We start from the raw sequence: 22,590 nt of genomic DNA, 5'->3' as shown, positions 1-22,590 counted from the left end.
CGACCGTAAGAACTCTAGGATAGGTCCCACTGGCGCTACATCCCCCAAGGGTTCCCCCCAGGAAGTCTAGGAACTTTTTCCACGTTCTACCGTAGATTTGGGATGTTATAGGTTTCCTACTTTTCAACAGGGTGGAGACTAACCCTGGAGAGAATCCCTGGCGACTCAGTAGCGCCCTCTCAAATTCCAGGCTGCTAGATGGAAGCCCTTCACCTGAGAGTGGACCACTGGTCCCTGGGAAAGCAGGTCTGGAATCTCCGGTAGTATCCATGGATCTGTCACTGACATGAGCCTCAGAAGGGAGAACCAAGGCCTTCTCGGCCAGAATGGAGCTATAAGAATTATTCTTGCTCGATCCTCCCTGATTTTCCTGACCACTACACTGGGATCATTGTTATCGGGGGAAATGCATAGGCCAGGATGAACTTCCAGGGTATTTGTAGGGAATCTACTGCGAAGGGGTTTTCCCTTGGGTCTAGTGAGCAGAACTTCCTGACCTTCCGGTTCTGTGCGGTAGCGAACAGGTCTATTTCTGGTTTGCCCCAGGCCTCAACTATTTGTTGGAAGACTTGGGGGTTTAGGGACCATTCCCCTTGTTTTAGGTGCCTGCGACTCAGGAAGTCTGCCTGTATATTTTCTGCCCCCTTTATGTGCAGTGCTGTGATGGATAACAGATGTTGTTCTGCTAGCTGGAAGAGTAGATATGATATTTGCATGAGGCCCCGAGATCTCGTTCCCCCCTGGTGATTGATGTAGGCTACTAATGCTTGATTGTCCGGCATGACCCGGGTGTGGCGGCCCCGAAGTAAGGGAAGGAAATGTTTCACGGCTTTTTCCACTGCCCATAGTTCTTTTACATTTGAACCGTGATCCCTTTCTAGCGAGGACCAGGTCCCCTGTATTGAGTGGGATCTCAGGTGTGCTCCCCATCCTGTGGCACTCGTGTCTGTTGTAATGATGTCCTCGACTGGTTTTTGCCACGGGACACCGGCTGTTAGATTCTTTTCTACCGTCCACCAGAGCAGGGAATCTCTTACAGCCACTGACATAGTTTGCCTTCTAAATGCCCTTTTAATTGTTTCTGTGCTGACAAAACTTCCCACTGTAGTTGCCTTACGTGGTACTGCGCCCATGCTACTGTGGGTATGCATGATGTCAGTGAGCCTAAAAGGGACATTGCGTTCCTCAGTGTCATATTTGGTCTTTGTATTGCTGTGCGAGCTAGGCCTCTTATCTTGGTCACTTTGCTCTCTGGTAGGAGGCAGCGTTGTTGCTCGGAGTCCAATATCAACCCTAGGAAGGACTGCTCTTTTGCTGGGGTTATCCTTGATTTGGGGATGTTTACTATCCATCCTAGTCCTACTAAAATTCCTATCACTTCCTTCACTTGATGTGTGCAGTGGGAATCCGACCTCCCCATTACCAGAAAGTCGTCTAGGTATGGGACGATCACTATGTCCCTGGAACGCAGAAAAGACATTACTTCGGCCATCACTTTGGTGAATACTCTGGGGGCTGTAGACAGGCCAAACGGAAGGGCTGCGTATTGGTAGTGTTTCACCTGCCCCTGGACATGGAGCGCTACTCTCAAATATTTTTGATATTCCCGATGAATTGGGATATGATAGTAGGCATCTTTTAAGTCTATCACTGCCATGAGGCAATGCTGGAACAGAATCTTTGTGGCCGTATGGATTGACTCCATTTTGAAGGAGCAATTGTCTACCCACTGATTGAGTCTCCTCGGTTGACAATGGTTCTCCAAGAGCCGTCTGGTTTTTGTATTAAGAAGAGGGGGGAGTAGAACCCCCTTCTTTGTTCTTGCACTGGGACTTCCTGTAGGACTTGTTTTTCCACTAGTCCCAAAACTTCCGTCTTCAGGGCCAGTTGTTGCTCTTGGGCTTTCCTTCTGGGTGTTATTATGAAGGTATGCCTGGGCGGACGGATGAATTTTATTTTTAAGCCGTCCTTGATTATATTTAGGACCCATGTACTGGGGGAGATATTTGCCCAGGCGGAAAGGAAGAGAGAAAGCCTTCCCCCTACCTCCGACCCAACATCATTGGGGAGATTTTTTGGAGGAAGTGGAGGGCCCTTTAAACATATAGCCCGATGCTCTTCTTTCTTTAAAGTCCCAGCTTTTTCTATCTCCCGGGGGACGACCCCTGTTAAATCTCCTCCTCCGAAAGGGCTGCTTTTTAGGTTCTCCCGGAAATCGGGGAAAGCTCTTCTTCCTATCCCCCGCATGTTCCAAAATCTCTTCTAGTTTTTTCCCGAAGAGGAATTGGCCATCGCATGGAATGGAACATAACCTATGCTTCGATGGTAAATCTCCGGGACACCCTTTAAGCCACAGGGCTCGTCTTGCTGCATTTGACAGACTTGCTGCTCTAGCTGTCAACCTTGCAGAGTCTGCCAAGAGTCTGTCAAATTAGACAAAATTTCGTCCCTAGGAACGCTATCCTTGATCTGGTCCTCTATTTGTTGCAGCCAGACCATGAGGGCACGAGCGGTACAGGTACCAGCTATCGCTGGCTTCAATCCACCTGCTGAAGCTTCCCAGATGTGTTTTAGGAAACCGTCTGCTTTTTTATCAAGCGGGTCTTTCAACACGCCGGAATCCTCTAATGGTAGGGATACCTTTTTTGAGGATCTGGCTACGGCTCCATCAATTTTAGGGACTTTCTCCCAGGTTTCTGAATCCTTCTGCTCAAAAGGGTACCTCCTTTTTGATGTGGAAGGTAAGCCCCCTGACCTCTCCGTTTTTTTCCATTCCCTGTCAATTAGTGCTTTTATTTTATCATTTACAGGGAAGGTACGTTTTTGTTTTTCCTCCAGTCCTCCAAACATTACATCCTCTAATGATTTGGGAGCTTTTTCCTCTTTAAGGCCCATTGTAGCCCTAATTGCTTTGACCAGCTTTTCCACGTCCTCCGCTGGAAAACATGGACGGCCGCCTATATCGCTGTCCGAGGAGGATTCTGAGGACTGGGTAGAGGAAGAGGAGGTGGACAAGGGTCTATCCCCGCCCCTTCTGCCTTGGCGAGGCCTCTGAATCGGAGCTCCTTCTACGGTTTCTTTTCTCTTTCTTTTTAAGGGCTGCCTTTAGGGAGCCTTTCACCTCCTGTTGTATTAACGCTTTCAGGCTAGCCACCAAATCAGGGGTCTCCTCCTGTATAGTTTTGTTTATACAGTCAGCGCAGAGGTCTTTCTGCCACTGATCTGCCAGCAGGTTTTTACATAGGGCGCATTCTCTATTTTTGGTTTTGCTGCTGGCCTTCCTCGACCCCTAGTGATCAATCAGAGAAAAAGGAACCCCGTTACTATAAGGGTGACATTCACGAAGATCACTCACCACCGCTGTCAATCAGGGGTACCGATCTCAGAGGCTCCTCAGATGCACTCGTGACGTTCCTCCTGGAAGTCTCAGAGTCACGCCGGTCGCGTTTACGACTGCCGCTCCCACCACTCGAGCGACTGCTCCTGGTATGCTGGCGGCTCGGCCTGGCATCTGGCGAGAGCTCTTGCTGCTGCTGACGCTGTTGTTGCTGCTGCTTACGCTGCTGCTGCTCGTCTTGCCCCACTTCCATCCTGAAGCCTTGGGCATGAGTGCGTCTTCTGTAGTCATCCCCCTTATGTAAGGGGGATCCACTGCACTCTCCGCCTCCTCCGGTTACCCCACAGCCCCTCCCCCCCTGCCATGCCGCCGGGATCTCCTTTCGCCCGCCGGCGTTGTTCTCTATGGGCGCCGCCATCTTGGATCGTCGGCGCCGCCTCCCAACGTCACGCGGGCTCGCCCCTTCCCAGCGTTCCCTGACGCTCCTGCGCCGCTTCTGGGCCTGGCAGAGGGGGAGAGGGCGGCGCGGCAGCCACGGCAGAGCCCCAGGACCCCAGCCGTGCTGCTTCTGCGCCCGCTCGGACGCTGAGCCCCCTGGGGACCCGCGGATGGCGCTTCCCCCTCCCGACGCGCAGCGCTCAGGAAAACCAGCCTGATCTTCAACGCCGTCACGGGAGAGGGGCAGATACGTATGACCGCTGTCTTCAGCACACGGGTCCCTGTCAGGACAGGAAACCCAACTGAAGCGAGGGAGAGGTACCACCCTTTTATCTTCAGTAGGGTTCCTGTCCTGACTGGGCGGATCCCCTCTCTCATGTGTGCCGTCATGGAAGACGGGAAAAACTAGTATTATCCTCAGGTCCAAACAGCTCTACATCCATAGCACCTGGGGAGGTCGCCTTCTGATTCCAAGGAAGACTAACGTTACAGTATCTCAGGACCATATCTCTTTCCAACGGGGGAAACAAAGTGAAGGCTATGCGGACTCCGGCTGACAACAGCAGAGAAGCAGTGATGAGAAGCCTTCGCTTACTGTTCGTTTTGGCCATGTAAGAGCAAAAAGGGGCCCAAAAAACATGGCTCATGTGCTTCAGGCCTATTATTATCCCCACCAAAGGAGGACTTAGTCCCAGGTGTCGGAAGAATATGGTTAAGAAAGGGATAAGGCAGAACTTTCCAATGCCGTGGAAGAAATGGAAAAGGCTGGCGATGGCCAGAGCCTTGCTGATGTCCCACTGCTTGGTGACACTCATGTTTTAAGTTGGGAAGTGCCTCTTCCGGGAGTCCTGCTGCTAGGATGATACAGGGCTCTCCTCCACACGAGGAAGGGTCTCGTGGACAGATGACACCCGGAGGAGGCTCCACATCTCCGGCCAGGACATAAGTTACACCCGCAGCCTCAACTGCCGGAGGTGGCGGACACGTCACCGGCCTGCAACCTGCTGCACCATCCGCCCCGCAGCTGCTAACCACGCCCACCAGTAGGTGTGCGTGGTCATACACCTGACCAGCGATACATGGCGCAGAATCTAGCAAAAGGCGCTTAAGGGAAGCTTTATCGAAGCACGTCCCCATGTCATTTTCATATTTCTGTCACTGATTGGGCCTGAGTTATATGGAGCAGATGGTCTCTTTTGGACAAAGGACTGCTCTGGCTAATTAGCATTCCTTAGTGGGGAGGGGGAACAGGAAGGAGCGAGTGAGGAAAGAGTGTAGTGTTACAAGCTGTGAGTGAGGATGCAGGCAGCAGGAAAGAGGGGTCAAATCTGCAGCGTGTGAGTGTGAATAGAAGAGTCTGGAATGTTCCAGAAAATGTGATAATAGGGAAAAATACATGATAATGTAAAGTATCGTTACAAACATCCACTACTGCTTGTTTCTGGAAAATACTCATGGAGTCAAAATCATCACTACATCTGTAGATAAATCCCCAAAGGGTTATAATTTTCAAAATTGGGTCACTTGAGCGGGGATTCTGCTTTTCTAGCACTTTACAGCTCGAAAATCAGCGTTCCAGGAGGCAAATAGAGCTCCGTCCCTCCAAAGTCTCTCCGTATAGCTAAGTAGTACTGTACAGCCACATATGGGGTACTTCTACATTCAGCAGAAATTGTGGGACACATTTTGGTGCCATTTTCACACATTTCCTAGTATGAAAATGTAAAATTTGGAGCTAACACACTATCTCGGTGGTAAAAAAGTAAATTATTTTTTCTTCACTGCCCAATGGTATAACTTCTGACACCTGTAGTTTCAATATAATCACTGCACCCCTAGATTAATAAGAGGTTTAATTGGTAAAATGGGATCACTTAAGGGGGGATTCTGCTGTTTTGGCACCTCAGGGGTTCTGCCAATGTAACATGGCACCCTCAAACAACTGCAGCAAAATCTGCACTATAATATGGCGTTACTTCCCTTCTGTGCTTTGCACTGTACCTCAAAATAGTTTTCGAAGCAGACCAAGAAAAAGTATATGCAACAACTATAGGGATCACCACCAATATTTATAATGCAAAAATATATATTTTATTTAATTCTAGCAGACACTACATATAAACACATGGTTAAAAACAATTAAAAAGTCTGTGCAAAAACAGACATTAGAAAGTGAACAAAGAAAATTGGGTCATAATCACATACAATTCAATATTTAAGGTTCCAAAACCCCAGACACAATGGAAAAGTGCAAATGCTCATTAATTAATGAAGTCCCACTGCATAAAAATATATATTATATTTCAAGTACTGATACCTGTATGCATGCTGTGTACAAATAAATACGGTCAGACATACAAAATGTGCTAGACGCATGCTTACACAGGGAACCATCAGCAAATATTATTAATGGTACTTCAAGCTCAATTACCACACACCCTGGGACATTCAAATTGCTGCAGCCAATATTACCTCACAGCAGATAATCAGAGCATATTACCAGCATAGGAGCCCTGGAGGCATAGACAAAAATCTCCCCTGGCTCCAACCATGATACCAGGCGGACCCCAAGTGGAAGCACACAGCCGGGTGTTGTGGAACCTAGGACCCACGCGTATCGACACTAAAATGTGTCTCTCAAGGTCAGTGTGTTACTGAAGTGTAGCAACGCTTGATATATATATCTTAAAGATAACTAGTAAGCCTTACCAGCTGAGCGACGGCCGGGAGGAAGTATGATTGATGATAAGACGGCGTCCTGTCAAAGCCACTACGCAGGTTTAATTGGTAAAATGGGGTCACTTATGGGGGGATTCTGCTGTTTTGGCATCTCAGGGGTTCTGCCAATGTAACATGGCACCCTCAAACAAGTGCAGCAAAATCTGCACTATAATATGGCGTTACTTCCCTTCTGTGCTTTGCACTGTGCCTCAAAATAGTTTTCGACTACATATGGTGTACTGGTGAACTCAGACGAAATGGCACATATCTGGTGAAAATGTGATTTTTTTTTATTTTCACGGCTCTACGTTATAAACTTCTGTGAAGCACCTATGGGTTCAAAGTGCTCAATGCACATTTAGATAAGTTCCATATGGGGTCTAGTTTCCAAAACAGTGTCACTTGTTGGGGGTTTCCACTGTTTAGGCACATCAGGGTCTCTCCAAACGCAACATGGCGTCCCCTAATTATGCCAGCAAATTTTACATTCAAGAAGTAAAATAGCGCTCCTTCCCTTCCTAGCCCTGCCGTGTGCCCAAACAGTAGATTTCCCCCTCAAGTGGAGTTTTGGCATGCTCAGGAGAATTGCACAACAAACTGTATGGTCCATTTTCTCCTGTTACCCTTGTGAAAGGAATAAAAAAAAAAAAAAGGTCTAAAAGGAAAATTTTTGTGAAAGGAAAGTAAATGTCTATTTTTTTCTTCCACATTCCAAAAATTCCTGTGAAGCACCTGAAGGGTTAAGAAACTTCTTGAATGTGGTTTTTAGCACCTTAAGGGGTGCAGTTTTTAGAAGGGCGTTACTTTTTGTTATTTTCATATATATATATATATATATACCCCTCAAAGTCACTTCAAATGTGATGTGGTCCCCCAAAAAAAAGGAAAAATTTTTTTTGTAAATTTTGTTGGAAAAATGAGAAATCACTGGTCAACTTTTAACTCTTATAACTTCCTAACCAAAAAAATGTTGTTTCCAAAATTGTGTCACTATCATAAAGTGCGCTATGTCACAAGAAAACTCTCTCAGAATCAGTGGGATCCATTGAAGCATTCCAGGGTTATGATCTCAAAGTGACAGTGGTCAGAATTGTAAAAATTGACCTGGTTAGGAAGGAGAGAACAGGCTTCAGAGTAAAAGGGTTAAAAAGAGCATACAGAATCAAAAATCTGCAGTCATTAAATTGAACATGTGTGAAGGGTTAAAACTAAAATCAGAGCTGAAGTTTCATTTTCTCCATTCTCTGAAGGTTTCGTTTCTCCATTTTTGTTGCTGTAAGATACATTTTTGGATGAAAACCAGACTGTTCCTATCAGGTGCAAGATAAGGGAACCGGGGGTGTAAAATTCTGAAGAATATGCCATTATATTACTTTCTGTGCTATTTGGATACGGACATATATGTAGTTTCCGGTTTTCTTGCAATATTATTGGCTTATAAAGTGAAGTATTACCATGATGCTATTGGTGGTTGAGAACTTTGCATAATTAAGCAAAAGATTATAAAAGTGACTAAAATAAAGGGGACTAGTGATCTGTCTCGATCTTCCCGTACAGAGACCCCCGTCTCCGTGTGGTCATTTGAGTTGCTAGCAACACTCTGTGGAATAATTTGGACATCACTGGCTCAACCGTGAAGGGTTAATTTAGCCCTCTGTCGATAGCTCCCCCGACAGCTGTGAGCAGAAATTTACTAAACTACAGGCATAGTCAGGTTGGCAGTGTTAAACTGATGAAAATAATACCTGCTGTGAATAAATCAGTTTTGTAGTTCTTGTGTAATCAGTGTTAAAAGTTTTCAGTTAATGAGATGCTCGTGCTCCGATTGAGGACTGTAGGCAGAGTTATCTTCCTGCTCTAAGCCAGAGAAACAAAGGAACAACCCTGCCCACCCCGAAGCACAAACATGGTCCTCATCAAAGAGACAGTCTAGTCTGTTTGTGCTTCGGGGCGGGCCTGTGGGCAGGTGTTTCCTTGGTTTCTCTGGCTTAGAGAATCAAGATAAGACTCTGCCTATGGTTTCACCCCGAAGCACGAGCATATCATTAACTGAAAACTTCTAACAGAAACAACCACAAGACAGATTTTTTTCACTCCCGCAAAATCCTACTAAGAGGTTCACGTTAAGGGTTGTTAAGGGTTAATACTAAAATCAGAGTTGAAGTTTTGTTTTATCCATTCAATGTAAGGTTTCGTTTCTCCGTTTTTGTTGCTGTAAGATAAATTTTTATAATTGGCATGGGCTGTCATGAAACCAGATTGTTCTCATCAGGTGCAAAGATAAGGGAGGTGGGAATGTTAAACTCTGAAGAATATGCCATTATACTACTTTCTATTTGGATACGGACTTATATGTAGTTTCCGGTTTTCTTGCAATATTATTGGCTTATAAAGTGAAATGATGCTATTGGTACTTGAGAACCTTGCATAATTAAGCAAAAGATTATAAAAGATGTGACTAAAATAAAGGGGCTTAGTGATCTGCCTCGATCCTCCCGTACAGAGACCCCCGTCTCCGTGTGGTCATTTGAGTTGCTAGCAACACTGGAATAATTTGGATATCACTGGCTCAACCGTGAAGCGTTAATTTAGCCCTCCCAAAATAGCTACCCCGACAGGGTGAGTGCACACAGTGCAGATTCTGCTGCGGATTTCTCCGTGCAGATTTGCAGGTAAATCCGCAGGTAAAATGACCTGCGGTTTATCTGCAGATTTGCCTGTGGTATGCCCCTGTGTTTTGACACCTGTTCAATGGAACAGGTGTTAAACCGCTGCGGAATCCGCAGAAAGAATTGACATGCTGTGGATTTAAAACCGCGGAAAAATCCGCAGCATGTGCACTGCGGTTTTAAAATCCATTGATTAGCACTGTACTGTACAATGCTTGCGGAACTGCAGCGGATCCGCAGAGGCGGATCCGCAGCAGAATCCGCACCGTGTGCACACACCCTAATACTACTGCATTCTCTGCAAACATATTAGTCTCGTATATGCTTACCTTTGCTTCATGATAACAGAGACCATGAAACAAGTCTTCTCTTTTTGCTTCCTTCATAAGTAAGTTGAAACGACTCAACATTGCAGCTTTGCAAAGACGACTTGCCATTGAACGACCACTTTTAAATGGTGAACTAGAGAATTACAAAAAATAAAAACTTTCTTTTAATAAAGCATCACTTCAAAAACATTTTCTGTAGCCACACATCTTAACTATACTTTTAACTTTGTAGTGCTCCATAATGTATATATCTGTCATGAAGTGGCTCACAATGTATTGAGTGTGCGGTGGAATAGAGACTGCTTTACAAATGGCCGATGCTGGCTGTGTTACAACAGCAATCACATTTGGCTGAATCATCGTACACGGGTATCCACTCCAATCACACACCAACCCCACCTGTGATGTGATCGCAAGATGGTGTGTTGCCATGGAAGCTAGGGGTTCTGATCATAACTATACGACTACAAATTGCAAAACTGTAGTTATGCAATATATAGTACAAAGATCAAATCCTGTTTGGGTGTTTAACCCCGAAATGGCGATTTTCTGTTTGGGGTTTTAATTTTTTCTCCTCTTCTTCCAAGAGCCATGACTTTAATTTTTCCATCAACATAGTTGTGTGAGGGTTTGTCTTTTGAGGGACGAATTGTTATATTGAACTACATCATCCATTTTATCACGTGATGAACGTGTAAGAGGGAAACAAAGTGCAGCCAAATTGGAAAAAAAAACTACATTTTTTAACTTTAAATTTACTGCGTTCATTTTATTGCAAGAATGACCTGGCAATATGGTTTTCCAGTTCAGTAAGATTACAGTGATAAAAAACAAAAAAAAACAAAAACATCTTTGCACTTTTTGTAATTATTTCTGTGGTGATTATAAAAAATGTGAACATTTTGCTTGTGTTGCCATTTTCCTAGGCCCATAACGTGTTCACTTTTTGATCAATGTCGATGGGGCCTTGTGAGGGCATGCTTTCAAAGCTAATGTTTTTACTGATATCATTTTGAGGTAGGATAAGAAGCGATCAAAACATAGTATTTAATTTTATTTTTGCAATGTTGCGGCGACAAAAAAACCCAAAACACGTAATTCTGGCATTTTGATTTATTTTTGTTGTTACGCTGGTTAGTAATCGGATTTATTTTGTGATAGATCAGATATTTCTGAACTTAGCGGACTGTATTCTAGCATTTTGATTTTTTTCTCGTCTCACCATTTACCCGATCGGGTTAATTACTTTTAGAATAAGACAGATTGGATTTTTTTGAATGTGGAGATACCAAATTTTTTTTTATTATTTTTTCAATTTTAATGGTGGAAAAAGAGGGTAATTCAAACACTTTGTGTTTTTTTTTTTTTTTTTAAAGTTTTCATATTCATCAGTTTGTGTTATTTTTTGTTACTTTTTATGGAATTTGCTAGCACGCTTATGTAACTTCAACGAGCGATCATTTGATTGTGTTATATATAGCAATACCACTGTCTCTGTGGGCTGGCTTTCACAGAAGTACAGTCATGACAAACAGGGGTTTTCAGCAAACCGCTGGCTGTCCTGGCAAACCATCAGCACACTGCAGGCATGCCTGATGGGTGGTTAAAACAGCGTGCCCCACGGTATGCATGTTGTATATGTTGCTGTCACAGATTGACAGTGGCATTTAACAGCTTCAGGAAGAAAACAGGTGCTGACTGAATAATATAGCCATCATTTGCTGGGAAAGACGTCAACAGTTCCTGAGCCAATATATGACACAAAGTTTCAACTTTCCCACAAATTTGTTATTATTTAAAGATCTATTGATTAAAAACAAGTTCCACAATTACATGTGTTTAAATAAAATGTTCCTGTGCTGAGATAATCTTATAAATGTGCCCTTGTGGTGTACTGTGTAATGGCTGTGTCTGAAGTGTACATCATATGATGGTAAGGGATTAAAAATAAAGAATTTAGGGGGGGGTGCGGCCGCTGAGATGATCGGACTTGGGAAAGAGGAGCTCCTGCCAGGCCTGGCTCAATAGCAGCTTATACGTACCCTTACCGGCATAATTACACGCTGCAACAATGGGCCCCCATGAAGCTGAAGAATCCGGTATTGACGAGAGCGACGACGGCTTTAGACGCCTTACTCCTGGGTGCGCAGACAGGAGCGGGAATGCGGGCGCCATTTTGCCACACGGTCGAGGACGCTGCAGAGGAGGGAAATGCAGCGCAGCGCGAACCAGATGATCTCTAGAGTCTCACCGATGAGTATATCCCTGACCAGGGTGGAGAGGTCAGGGACATACTCACACCCTGCTTACAGCAGCACCAGCATGCTCCTGCTAAACATAAGGAGCTGTCCCCTCGTCAGGGCATTGTGCCTCACAAGATGGCATCCCATCACAGGATGGAGAGGACAGATGCCTCTACTAAAATGCTTGTGCATGCCCTCATCATCTCCCGCCTCGATTACTGCAACATCCTTTTCTGTGGCATCCCTGCTAACACCCCCTCCCTAATGACAACCGCTCTGCCTTTGGATCGCTGCCATGGTAACCCGATGTCGTCATGGCGACATCCGGGTTACTAGAGCTGAGAAATTTCCTGTCATGCGCCGTGCACGTCAGGAAGACTCTCAGGTCAGTTTGCGCAGAATGCAGCGCTGACAGCTACTATAGCATGCAGATGCTGCTTCATCTGCATGCAAGAGAAGCGATCACCCTTCACAAAATGAGTGTCCAATAGTGGGACAAAGTGTAAAAATTAGAATGAAGTAAAAAATTATTTAAATAAGTGTAAAACTATTTACAAAATACCTGAATACCTCCACACTGAAGCAATCACAAACAAGGACACAGGTGGGAGCCTCATGCCAGCTGCAACCTTCTGTATGAAAAGTGATTAAGGCTCATTGTGGTCTGAACTACCTCTTATAACACTATGGGCATTTCATCATCTTTGCAAGACCACTTTTTGACAGTCTTCATAGGACAATCGCAAAATCCGGGACCTACACACGATATAACTACCATAAGATTGTCTTCCTGACGAAGGCTCGTGCCTGAGCCGAAATGCTGTTTGGAAACCATACTTTTTTGCACAAGACAAACTAATAAAACTCTAAAAGCAACAAGCTCTCTATACATATTTTTGGAGTGTGCCGGGGTTAGAGCTTTTATACTGTCTTACTGTTTTACCCCTGAGCACCAAACAGTGGTCAAGCTTGATCCTATCCGCTTTTTGTATATACTGACAGACCATGTGACACTTAGACTGCACACAGATGGACTTCCTTTCACTAAGAATGTCACTTATGAAGGTTATTGCTTGTACCAGAAATTTTTAGGGGCTGCATAGCAAGAGGGGTAAATACATATGCGCATGCCCATTTTTAGTTATTTGATCCCATACATTTAATTTATGCCTATATTTTTCTCACTTCACTAACTTAGACTAATTAGTGCTGAATCACACACAAGTTGGATTACAAAAAAGGTTTAATAACACAGACTGTAATTTAATAAAATAGGTAAAAAGCAAAGGGGGTGAATACTTTATAAAACCACTGTACTTCAGCCACCATCCGTTGGGAAAGACGCGGTTTGTAATTGTGAGCCCTTATCAAAAGGCCAGGACCCAACATTTGATATAAGTTTACGTCATGTCGTGAAGGGGTTAAAAGCTGTAAAAATAAAAAAATGCTCTCATACAGCTCCCATGGATGGCAAACTTAAAAAAGTTGTGTGTCTCAGAAAATGGTTTATGTAAATAGCCTCTTCAAAAGGAAGAGAACTTTATCTATGTTGCCCTACACATCCAATAGGTGATGCCAGAGATAAAGTAATCTTCCTTTTGAAGAGGATACTCACATATTGAAATTCCCAGTGGAGCATGTCATGGCTCATAAATATATTATAATATATATATATATATATATATATATATATATATATATATATATATATATATATACACATATATAAATATATATATACACATATATATATATATATATATATATATATATATATATATATATATATATATATATATATAGTAAGGTAGCGCTTGTCATTAAGGTAGGGGACACTCGCTTTGCAGCCAAATAATCAGATCCAGCACGGGTTTTCCACAAAACAATAACAGTCCATGCGGTTTATTCAGGCATCATAAACCCAAAGCAATAGAAAGTTTATATCAAACAGCATAGCGTCCATGACAGAGCTCCACTCTATTAACCCTGTAGTCATACAGGTTATGCAATGTTCAACACGCACGGTCTCTAGCCTCAGTTCTCTCACCCTGTCAGGGTTACCCTCATGGCTGCTTCTCAGTGCAGACGTTCCTTCCCTTCCTGGGAACTCTCAGACACGTGCAGCCATTATACACACGGGCACTCAGGAAGGCAAACTCATCTTCCTAGCACAGTCGGTCTGGCGAGACCTTCCATATGGACCAACCGGGTCCCAGCATTTACTCATGTGACCTACCCTGGCCACCTTATATGGTCCGTAGCCACACGCACCGGATCACATGGCTATGACCTCATCACAGGTCCTTCACTCATTCACACACATATACTTTACTATAGCGTTCTATACACCCGCCCCTAGGTTGGTTTGTAGGTAGCTGGTTCCACCCATCTCACCAGCTACCTGGAAAGCTCTCCCTGACACAGTGTAACGAAAGCTCAGCAGTACTTCTGCAGATCAACACACATATTCAAGCTTCCATCCCAAGGCCACCTACCTTGGGATACCTAACAATCATTCAGCATCCTGCCACTCATCCTCTCTCCTGGGACACCCACACAGCGCCTCCTAGCGGACACAGTGGTAACTACACCACATACCTCCCCCCTCTGTTCAAACTTGTGGGGTTGAACACACATTACTACGGGATCACGAGACCGGGCACCCATGTCACCTTGCCCCACGGGCTGAGAGAACAGTCTCCGTCTGTTTTGTCTATCGTAGGGCCTCATCTCTACGTTAGGCCTCCCCCGCCCCCAGCGGTCAGAATATCGGCCTTGATCTTTGGCCCTCCAGTCACAGTCTGTCTGCGTCATCAGACACTGTTTAGTCATCCCACTACACCAGTGCGCTCCGTCACCTCCTCTTCTGTCTATGCGTCTGGTAACAAATGGCACATCACTACGTCTACGTTCGCTTTTCAGTGCATTAACCTCACTGTTCATTGCATCTGCTGTCTCTGTAGCATCAACCAGTTCACGCTGTAATCTACGGTGCAATGCATTGGCACGTTGAGCCTCTTTCTCCGCTTCTTCCACCTGGCGCTTCAGCTGTTTCAGCCGAACACTATTTTTCTCCGCCTGGCCTTTGTACTGCTCAGAATTACGCCTTTCATCATCCATTTGCCTTAGTACATCCTTCAGTTTTTTCTCTGTACGCCATACTTGTTTACTTGCAGATTGTCGCTTTTTAGTTTCAGCATCAAGCTGTTCCTCCAGTTGTGCAACCTTTGCTTTTAACTCCTTATTCTGGCGATCTAATCGCTGACGGGCACTCTCGTTCTTCTGACCATTACTACATTCTGCATTCAGATGAGCATTCATCTGGTCAACCTGAAGTGTGGCCTTTCTCAGCCTGTCATTGACTAATTCAACGTTGCCATCCTCCAATTCTTCTTCAAGCTGAGCAATGCAAGACTCAACCCCTCTTTTCTTCCAAAGCCAGAGCATCTTTACCACTGTTGTTGGCAATCACATCAGCCAGTTCATGTTTCCTGCTGTGCTTGCCTCTTAGCATGCTCTGCAGCAGCAAGCTCCTCCTGCATATAGATCATCTCTGTTTCCATACTTTTCAGTTTCTTATCTTCATTCTGTTCATCACTTGGGTCCGGCCTCTGTAAGCCTTCGTCCCAGTTCTTCTCCCACAGAAGACCTCTTACCATTTGTTAGTACTCGTACCTCTTCTCTGAGGGACTTATTCAGACCTTGCCACGTTGCCAGGTGACCTTTAAACTTGGAGACTTCCTTCTCCAGCTCTTCTAGTCTGTGCTCCCTTTCTCTCAAGAGCCACAGTCACCCCCAGAGACTGAGTCACCACAATCATCCGAGTGAACCCTCCAGTTACCCTCTGACCGTGGGTCCGCTCCAGTCATCTCATCTCCCCGCCCACCATCCGTCATGTCACAAGACGTCAGGTCTGTAAGTTGGGCAGATGTACCGCTTCTTCCGGTCACTCCTACAACTGACTTGTCCACTTTAGCAAGTGTCACCGTGTCACTGTCTGCTAGCCCAACAGTAGAAATGTCTCCTTGCTGTAGAGGAACTCCCCTCTCTCACAAGCCAGAGAACAGTCTAGTCGTGGCCTATAACCACTGGACAGGACAGATTCGGGACTATCGCTACATACTGTCCCTCGATGTCCCAAAGACTACAATGGCGACCAGGTAACTCTTACTGCGCCCGTGGTTGCAAGTAACCCCCACCTTCCTGCCAGGTATCTCAGGAGCAACCCGCACTAAAGTCATCGGGCTCCCAGGGTCAACCAGACCAACTATATCTTCATTGTCTATCTGGAGGCCACATCCCCTTGGCATCATGCCAGCTGGGTAGTTCACCAGGCAGATAGGACAGACATAGGACATTTGCTCCTGGCAACAGTTCATCTGTACCAGCTTTTTCACATCGGAATGCTCCACCCCCATTCCCCAGGACTCCACCCCCTTTTGGACAAATATCCCCTTTTGGGACTCCACCCCTTTTTGGGTTACCACCCCCAGTTGGGTCATCGCCTCCCTCTGAGACGCCACCCCTTTTTGGGTTACCACCCCAATTTGTGTCACCGCCCCCTTTCGGGATTTCCCCATGTCCTTTCTACAGGTCTCCTTAGACCACAGTTCACATCAAAACAGTTTAGGTCTTTAACGATACCACACAAGTTCCTGTTGGCACCAACACAGCTCCTGCTGTCACCGATCTCTAACACCTCCGGCTGCCGTTCACGCACAGCTGCTGGTGTCACCTTCGTAACCCCGCCGAGTTACAGCAAGCCGCTTGTCATGTTCGTAACCCCACTGAGCCACCGCAAGCTGACTTGAGAGGGAAAAAAAAACAACACAAAACTCACGTGTCCTGGGTGCTATAAAGGACGCCCGTCTCCTCCTGAGACCGTCCAACACACAGGGCACACCGGGTCCGGGTGCTATTCAGGGAGCCGACCCTCCTCCCAGGGTTTCCCAACACACCGGCCTCACCAGGTCTAGGGGCTCAGCGGGTGCTATTCAGTGCATCCGTCTCCACCTGAGACAGCCCAACACTCACGCCTCACCAGGTCCAAGGTCACAGCACGTGCTCCATGGATCCGATTCTTCTCCCAGAACCTCCCAACACTGACCTTCCAGGACCTTTGCACACTGAACCCTCCAGGTACACAGTCTAGTGAAAACCATTTCCGGTGACTACCTCTTGAAGCTCATCAAGAGAATGCCAAGAGTGTGCAAAGCAGTCATCAAAGCAAAAGGTGGCTACTTTGAAGAACCTAGAATATAAGACAAAGTATTTTCAGTTCTATCTCACTTTGTTAGTTATATAATTCCCCATATGTAAATTCATAGTTTTGATGCCTTCAGAGTGAATCTACAATTTTCATAGTCATGATAATAAAGAAAACTCTTTAAATGAGAAGGTGTGTCCAAACTTTTGGTAAGTACTGATATATATATATATATACACATACACAGTCATATGCTAAAGTTTGGGCACCCCTATTAATGTTAACCTTTTTTCTTTATAACAATTTTGGTTTTTGCAACAGCTATTTCAGTTTCATACATCTAATAACTGATGGACTCAGTTATATTTCTGGATTCAATTGAGGTTTATTGTACTAACAGAAAATGTGCAATCTGCATTTAAACAAAATTTGACCGGTGCAAAAGTATGGGCACCTCAACATAAAAGTGACATTAATATTTCGTAGATCCTCCTTTTGCAAAAATAACAGCCTCTAGTCGCTTCCTGTAGCTATTAATGAGTTCCTGGATGAAGGTATTTGTGACCATTCCTGTTTACAAAACAATTCCAGTTCAGTTAAGTTTGATGGTCGCCGAGCATGGACAGCCCGTTCAAATCATCCCACAGATGTTCAATGATATTCAGGTCTGGGGACTGGGATGGCCATTCCAGAACATTGTAATTGTTCCTCTGCATGAATGCCTGAGTAGATTTGGAGCGGTGTTTTGGATCATTGTCTTGCGGAAATATCCATCCCCTGCGTAACTTCAACTTCGTCACTGATTCTTGCACATTATTGTCAAGAATCTGCTGATACGGAGTTGAATCCATGCGACCCTCAACTTTAACAAGATTCCCGGTGCCGACATTGGCCACACAGTCCCAAAGCATGATGGATCCTCCACCAAATTTTACTGTGGGTAGCAAGTGTTTTTCTTGGAATGCTATGTTTTTTAGCCTCCATGCATAATGCCCTTTTTGTATGACCAAACAACTCAATCTTTGTTTCATCAGTCCACAGGACCTTCTTCCAAAATGTAACTGGCTTGTCCAAATGTGCTTTTGCATACCTCAGGTGACTGTTTGTGGCGTGCTTGCAGAAACGGCTTCTTTCGCATCACTCTCTCCCATACAGCTTCTCCTTGTGCAAAGTGCGCTGTATTGTTGACCGATGCACAGTGACACCATCTGCAGCAAGATGATGCTGCAGGTCTTTGGAGGTGGTCTGTGGATTGTCTTTGACTGTTCTCATCATTCTTCTTCTCTGCCTTTCTGATATTTTTCTTGGCCTGCCACTTCTGGAATTAACAAGAACTGTACCTGTGTTCTTCCATTTCCTTACTATGTCCCTCACAGTGGTAACTGACAGGTTAAATCTCAGACAACTTTTTGTATCCTTCCCCTGAAAAGCTATGTTGAATAATCTTTGTTTTCAGATCATTTGAGAGTTGTTTTGAGGAGCCCATGATGCCACTCTTCATAGGAGAATCAAATAGGAGAACTACTTGCAAGTGGCCACCTTAAATACCTTTTCTCATAATTTCATACACCTGGCTATGAAGTTCAAAGCTCAATGAGGATACAAAACCAATTTAGTGCTTCAGGAAGTCAGTAAAAAGTAGTTAGGCGCAGGGTGGATAAAAATCAATGTTTTTTTAAAAAAATAATAAAAAAAAATAAAAAAAAAAAAAAAAATCTATTTTTTTGATTTAAATTGGATTTTTTTCAATAAACTGCTTTTTGAGGAAAATATTTTACCATCCAAAGGTTCTTCCATCATGAGATAAAGCTGACTTGTTTAACTCAGTAGAATAAAGGCTGTATATGTGTAACATTCACAATGCCATGCCCTTCCAGAGGTTTCTGTAGGATTAGTGGGCAGTTTCTCTCCTATATTATCACAGACGCTCGCTTTACTTACGCAGTTCTCAAAACTGAATTTGACTCCGCAGAGGTCCCAGCCTCTTCTTCACGGCAAAAATGTTACAACATGAACAGAGTTGAGAAAAAGACCTTAATCCTATTGTTCTACAAACCTATGAATACAGAATCAACCCCTTCAGTGCCAAGTCCAAGAAGTTAGACAATATGTTTCTGATTGTTTGGAGTGGAATAGATCTGCACAACACAAGAAGAATGTGAATCTAATTGTGAGGAGGAGGAAGGGCAAGCAGACAAGAAAATGAAAGTGAAACTTTGAGCACAATACTGCAGCATAGCCACAGACAGACAAGTCTGGATCTGTTTGTGTGTACGATCTGAGGTTTATTACATTCTTTCCTTATAATGGCAGCAGGCCGTAAAAGAGACCCAGTTTGGGAATATTTTAATGAAGCTCCTTCGCCTATCGGTAAGGCAGGCAAGCGTGCAAAATGCAAACGATGCAACAAAGAGATGCAAGGCCTGGTGGCGCGAATGAGGCAACATCATGAGAAGTGCGGTGATGAAGATGACCAAAGAAACACTTCTGAACAGGCAGGATCTTCAGGTTGGTAAACATTTTTATTGAATCCTATTTCTAAAGACTGAACTGTCATGTGTGAGAAAAATTATATTTCTTATTATTACTGCATGTTACTGTCATTTGGTACAGTTATGAAGAAAAACAAATATTCCTTTTGGGGCAGGGGCAGTGATGTGTTGTGTGCAATAAGCAGAAATTGTATAAACAATAAAATAACAGCATTGACTTTTTTTGTTTAGGGGAATTCATGGATTCTGGAAACTATCCACCTCCAAGATCACCATCATCCTGTTCTACAGTTTCAGAGTTATCCATCCAGGATAGTGCTTCATTAGCAGCAGCAGCATCATCATCAGACACCCACAGCCACATATCACCATCACCCAAAAGGAAGAAAAAACCTTTACCTCCTGGAACCACCATAGATAGGTTTGTGATAAGAACTAGCAGATTAGAAAAAGAGTTGATTGATGAAAAAATTTCCCAGTTTATTTATGCAACGAACTCTTCTTTCCGTCTGACTGAGAACCCACATTTCATTAATATGGTTCAGTCACTGAGACCAGGATACAGTCCACCCGGCAGAGCTGATGTTGCAGGGAAACTGCTGGATCAAGTGTATGACAGAGAAATGGAGCAATGTGCAACAGCTTTGGAGGGTAAAATTGTTAACCTAAGTATTGATGGGTGGAGTAATGTCCACAATGATCCTATTGTATGTGCTTGTATAACAACAGAAGAAGGTAAAGTCTTCCTTGCACAAGCAACTGATACGTCAGGAAATGCACACACAGCAGAATACTTACAAGAAGTGGCAGTAAAAGCTATAACGACATGTGAACAAAAATTCAAATGTCTAGTACGCAGTTTGGTCACTGACAATGCTGCAAACGTATCCAAGATGAGAAGAGATTTAGAAGAGCAGGGAGGGAATACAAAGCTGCTAATAACATATGGTTGCAGTGCTCATTTGCTGCACCTCTTAGCCAAAGACTTAAGTGTTCCAGAAATAAAGGCTAATGTTGTTGAAATTGCTAAATACTTCCGTAATAATCATTTTGCTGCAGCAGCTCTGAAAAGGATGGGTGGAACCAAGCTAACGCTCCCACAAGATGTTAGATGGAACTCTGTGGTGGACTGTTTTGAGCAGTATATCAAAAACTGGCCTATTCTGATGATACTTTGTGAAGAAAATCGAGATAAAATAGATGGCACTGTCACGGCCAAAATCCTCAACATTGGGCTTAAGAGAAATGTTGAACATATGCTGAGCTTCCTGAAACCCATCCCTCAAGCTTTAAACAAAATACAGAAAAATAGCTGTTTTATTGCGGATGCTGTTGAAATTTGGAAGGAACTGAGTGAACACTTAAAAACAGAACTACACATGGACAGAATTAAATTACAAGCAGTAAACAAACGAATGGGACAAGCACTGACTCCAGCTCATTTTTTGGCAAATATTGTCAATATCCAATATCAGGGTCAAAACCTAAGTGCTGAGGAAGAGGAGTTAGCTATGACATGGGTATCCAGCAATCATCCATCTTTAATGCCAACTATAATAAACTTCAGAGCTAAGGGGGAACCTTTCAAGAAATATATGTTTGCTGAAGATATTTTAAGGAAGGTCACACCAGTAAACTGGTGGAAGTCACTTAAGCGCTTGGATTTAGAGACTGTTCAAGTAATGATTTCACTTTTAACAGCAGTAGCTTCTTCTGCAGGCGTTGAAAGAATATTCTCTTCCTTTGGACTCATTCATTCTAAATTGAGAAATCGGTTGGGACCCAATAAAGCAGGAAAGCTTGTTTTTCTTTTCCAGATTATGAATAGGTACAAAGAAGATGATGATGAAGATGACGACAAGTGAGCTACAGAGGACAGCAGGGACAGTAGTATTTAAGTTTTTCATGTGTTGGCTGGGCTGACAGTCTAAGTTTCTTAAAATATATATATATTTTGTTTAGCCAAATTAGTTAACAAACATGGATGTTTGTTTAAGCAAATAACTTATGCTGTAATGTTGTTATTGTTTCAGTTGAATAAATCTATTTAAATTGTTATTAAGGTCAGGATTATTTTTCTCCTTCCTAAGTACAACAGAACAGTGGTGTCCAAATATGAATGATTAACCCATTAAACTGGGGAGAAAAAAGTAATATAAAAAGTGATTCTAAAAATCTTCATCTACTTGCATGTTAAAGTAGCAAGAACTAGTTTAGGTAGAAACTTTGATTTAAATCACTGATTTAAATCAAGCCTTACTGACTAGTGATTTAATTCGTGATTTAAATCGTGATTTAAATCAGTTAGATTTAAATCAAATCCACCCTGGTTAGGCGTGTTCAAATGAAGAAAATAAGGGTGCCCATACTTTTGCACCGGTCAAGTTTTGTTTAAATGCAGATTGCACATTTTCTGTTAGTACAATAAACCTCATTTGAATCCAGAAATATAACTGAGTCCATCAGTTATTAGATATACGAAACTGAAATAGCTGTTGCAAAAACCAAAATTGTTATAAAGAAAAAGGTTAACATTAATAGGGGTGTCCAAACCTTAACATATGACTGTATATATGTATATATATATATATATATATATATATATATATATATATATATATATATATATATGTATATATATACACACACACACATATATATATATATATATATATATATATATATACACACATACATATATATATACATGCGCACACACACCGTATATACTCGTGTATAAGCCGAGATTTTTAGCCCATTTTTTTGGGCTGAAAGTCTCCCCCCGCCCCCCCCCCCCCTCTCGGCTTATACACGAGTCATACCTGGGGGTCAGCGGGGGCGGCGGTGTCACAAATCATACTCACCCTCGCTACTCCACTGTCTTCCTTCCTGCCTTCAGCGGTCAAGTGGTACCGCTCATTAAACTCATGAATATGCGCATATTCATGAGTGGTAATGAGCGGTATCACGTGACCGCTGAAGGCAGGAAGGGAGACAGTGGAGAAGCGAGGGGACTGCAGAGACGTGAAAGGACGGGTGAATATAGTGATATTCACCTGTCCTCGTTCCCACGTTGCTCACCGCCGTCTGCTGCTTCCTGTGTCCGTGATGTTTAGCCAGCAGGGGGCGCAGTGACGTGGTTAGTGCGCGCCCTC

General features: G+C 43.8%; 1 protein-coding gene across 7 annotated transcripts in view; it reads right to left on the bottom strand.

Moving 5' to 3' along the window:
• Positions 1-22,590, bottom strand: part of ADAD1 (adenosine deaminase domain containing 1) — a 437,856-nt gene that overhangs the window by 117,546 nt on the left and 297,720 nt on the right. For all 7 annotated transcript variants that reach the window (XM_073572015.1, XM_073572016.1, XM_073572013.1 and 4 more), the window contains one exon: positions 9,495-9,627. In XM_073572015.1, the coding sequence (XP_073428116.1) occupies positions 9,495-9,627 (133 nt within the window). The remainder of the gene's footprint in view (positions 1-9,494; positions 9,628-22,590) is intronic.

The sequence above is a fragment of the Dendrobates tinctorius genome, unplaced genomic scaffold, assembly GCF_039654945.1.
Source record: "Dendrobates tinctorius isolate UK_male_01 unplaced genomic scaffold, ASM3965494v1 ptg000030l, whole genome shotgun sequence".
Lineage (NCBI taxonomy): Eukaryota > Metazoa > Chordata > Amphibia > Anura > Dendrobatidae > Dendrobates > Dendrobates tinctorius.
Note: the sequence above shows the minus strand (reverse complement) of the source record. Positions and strands in the feature narration are given on the sequence as shown.